Below are 3011 nucleotides of genomic sequence, written 5' to 3'. Positions count from 1 at the left end.
CCCGGGTCTACCATGGTTCTCTTCCCACTAAATAGACTAAATGGATTAAATAAATATTAATATAATTAATAACAAGTTGACATTTGATTCGAATTTTTGAGTTATATTATTTTATTGGATTATCATGAGTTACATCCTTTTTGTTTATTTATTTATTTTTGTATATCGGATTTGGATTACCAGCTTTGCTGACTTTTGTGTTTGTTTAACTGCAATGATCCTTCACGGGGAGCAGATTTTCAGTGAAGCATGTTGCAAAGGATGGGGCTAGCTGTGGGCAGCGAGGATCACGACTCGGATATTATATTTCTAGCTAGTTTCTAAGTTTAGAAATTTTATGAGATTTAAATAAATGCATAAGACATATTTCCTTTATTTAAACTTTAGTCTTTGGTTTTATTTTTAATGTAATAAATTTAGCCTTGCACCTGTCCATAGTACAAGTGCGGCAGTAACACTTTCCAAATTTGATTATTTTGAACTTCCGCTGTTATTTACAAAAATTATTGAAATTATTTATGCTATTATCAATTGTTAGAATTTGGGGTGTTACAACTGGGTTAGACTAAAAACTGTGCAACATTGATTGTTTTCCACCTCTAGTCTATGGAGTTTATGGTTGCAGATTTCCTTTTGTCTAACTGCAAGGTTTGTATCAGGTACAAGCCTGATGCAATCAAAGGTGACATGGATTCAATAAGGACAGAAGTACTTGATTTCTATGCAAAGCTGGTATATGTTATGGTTTTCTTTCTTATAGGCATAAGACCTCTATCTATATGTTAATGGTTTTTGTGTGTCTCAGCGCACACGTGCATGTAATGGAGAAAATGAATTCAAAATTCAACTTTCTAGTTCACACCAAATTGCCATCTTTTTGTTCCTTTGTTACAATCTTACATAACATAAATCATGTCAAGGGTCTTATGCTAGTTTGCTTCCTGCAGGGAACTAAGATAATTGATGAGTCACATGATCAGGACACCACAGATTTACACAAATGTGTAGCATACATACGTGACCTCACACCAAATATTGATAAATCAGAAGTAAGTCGAATATCTTGTTATACTTTTTATTTTCTACTTTTCTTTTGGAGGGAGGAGGCAGGGGAGTGAGCTGATGTCAAATTTAACTTTAGGCTTAGATAATTTTGGAATAATTGAAATGAATTAGATCTGGTGTAGTATCAGTCCTTATCCCTTTTTGATAGTAATTCTTTCTTTACTATCATAATTAACCTCAGCTGGCCCGTCCCCCCCCCCCCCTGCTTTTTCTTTTTTTCCTCCTCTTAACATAATGGCAGCTATGCATTCTTGTTGCCGGAGCACTTGGTGGGAGATTTGACCATGAGATTGGAAATATTAATGTGCTGTGCCGATTCTCCAACACACGAATTATCCTTTTATCTGATGATTGCCTCATCCACCTTCTTCCAAAGAATCACTGTCATAAAATCTTTATTCAATCTTCTGTTGAGGGTCCTCATTGTGGACTCATTCCCATTGGGATGCCATCTGGAAGTACTACAACCACCGGACTTCAGTGGGACCTCAGTACGTATTGTATTTTTTTTTTTAATAATAATGTTTGGTGATTACTTCCATTCTAAACTTGTTAGTCTGTAGCTGAATGAAAATATTCTTCCTGAGGCTTTAATTAAGATGGTAATCATTGCTAGTGATATGCTATCACAAAAATTTGATTCTTTTGTGGCTGTTATTAATCAGTATATAGGATGGACACACTTTTTTCCAGTGTTCCTAATGAATAAATAAATAAGCTAATTAGCAGTCTATCAGAACATCAACACTTATAAATATGATGCTTTGGTGTGATGAGGCAGTGATGGTTCAGATGAGTTCACATCTTTCATTGCCTTTTTAATCACCCAGTTCTAATATTGTTTGGCAGTGGAGTCTGATGAGTAACATTTTAATTTGAATATTTCAGATGACACGGAGATGAGATTTGGAGGTTTAATAAGCACATCAAATATTGTAAAGGGAGATATAGTAACAGTGCAGTCTGATTCAGATCTTCTTTGGACTATTTCTATCAAGAAGCCATAGGTTTTACATGTTGCACACTGGACTGATTTTTCAGATCTGCCATGCCTACACAGAGGGGTCCTATTCCATTCAAAGGCCAGAGCTTCTGCTGACCGTTCATTATGTTTCATTCTTTTCATTTACTCTGAATTATGGGAGGGTGGAGGGGAATTATTCGTTAATGTGGCAAATTCTATTCATAATAACTAAGAATCTTTTGAAGTTCAGTTTTCAAAGAAGTTAGAAAACTTGTCTTGCAAATTGCAATGGACTACTGGACTTCTTGTTGCTGACCTTAGGCATACAGCACAATAACTGTCGGTTGAAATACTTCGTAATATGTATTGGATATTGGAAGCGGATGTACTTGCATGGAACTGGAGTGTGTGGTTAGCGCTCTACACAGCATACAGATATGGCAGATGGTTTGATATGAAGTATATCTGATCTTAAGTTGTTAGTTAAGATGTGAGAGCTTGTGATATTTTTATGCGCCTTTAAATTTAATTCGTAATTTTGTACTTCTTTTTCTCCTGGACCGGACGTAACTGCAATAAAATGTTTCAATTTAACATAAAAAATGATTCCATACATCAAATAATAGAACCATGAAAATGATTATTCTGATTCAAACTTTTGGTAAAGGAAAAGGAACTTGAGCTCAGCAAAGAGAGAAATTACTCCATCTTTGCTAACTAAAGTTCGGTGTCCTGCCTCGTTTGATGGTAAGGATAGAGACACAGAATAGACTATTATATAATATTTTTATCCATTATTTGATGAATTAATAAAGCTTTAATTTCATTACCTGCCTCGAATCAGACTAGTCGCAAAACAATAAATTGATTGAAATATCTCTAAAAAAATAAAATAAGATATGACAAGATAGGACAGACTTATTTTGTTCTTATATATAATATTATTTGGTGAATCAACAAGATATGATAAGCTTATCATATT

At 34.4% G+C, this 3011-nt stretch overlaps 1 protein-coding gene across 1 annotated transcript; it reads left to right on the top strand.

Annotated features, from left to right (window-relative positions):
• Positions 1-571: 571 nt before the first annotated feature.
• On the top strand, positions 572-2582 carry LOC133308843 (thiamine pyrophosphokinase 1-like). Its single transcript, XM_061509566.1, has 4 exons — positions 572-732; positions 948-1049; positions 1307-1556; positions 1954-2582. Exons 1-4 carry the CDS (start codon positions 607-609, stop codon positions 2070-2072), a joined length of 597 nt encoding a protein of 198 aa, XP_061365550.1. The 5' UTR covers positions 572-606; the 3' UTR covers positions 2073-2582.
• The last annotated feature ends 429 nt before the right edge of the window (positions 2583-3011 follow it).

Source organism: Gastrolobium bilobum, unplaced genomic scaffold (assembly GCF_033153095.1).
Source record: "Gastrolobium bilobum isolate Gb01-03AN ecotype WA unplaced genomic scaffold, APGP_CSIRO_Gbil_v1 utg15473, whole genome shotgun sequence".
Lineage (NCBI taxonomy): Eukaryota > Viridiplantae > Streptophyta > Magnoliopsida > Fabales > Fabaceae > Gastrolobium > Gastrolobium bilobum.
The sequence above is the reverse complement of the archived record's forward strand: the minus strand, read 5'-3'. Positions and strand labels throughout refer to the sequence as shown.

Bases quoted from the DNA above. Each gene is read 5' to 3' on its own strand.
- LOC133308843 (XM_061509566.1), top strand. From the start codon at position 607: ATGGAGTTTATGGTTGCAGATTTCCTTTTGTCTAACTGCAAGGTTTGT. The intron at 1,050-1,306 runs GTAAGTCGAATA...ACATAATGGCAG, and splicing joins CAAATATTGATAAATCAGAA to CTATGCATTCTTGTTGCCGG. The intron at 1,557-1,953 runs GTACGTATTGTA...TGAATATTTCAG, and splicing joins CGGACTTCAGTGGGACCTCA to ATGACACGGAGATGAGATTT.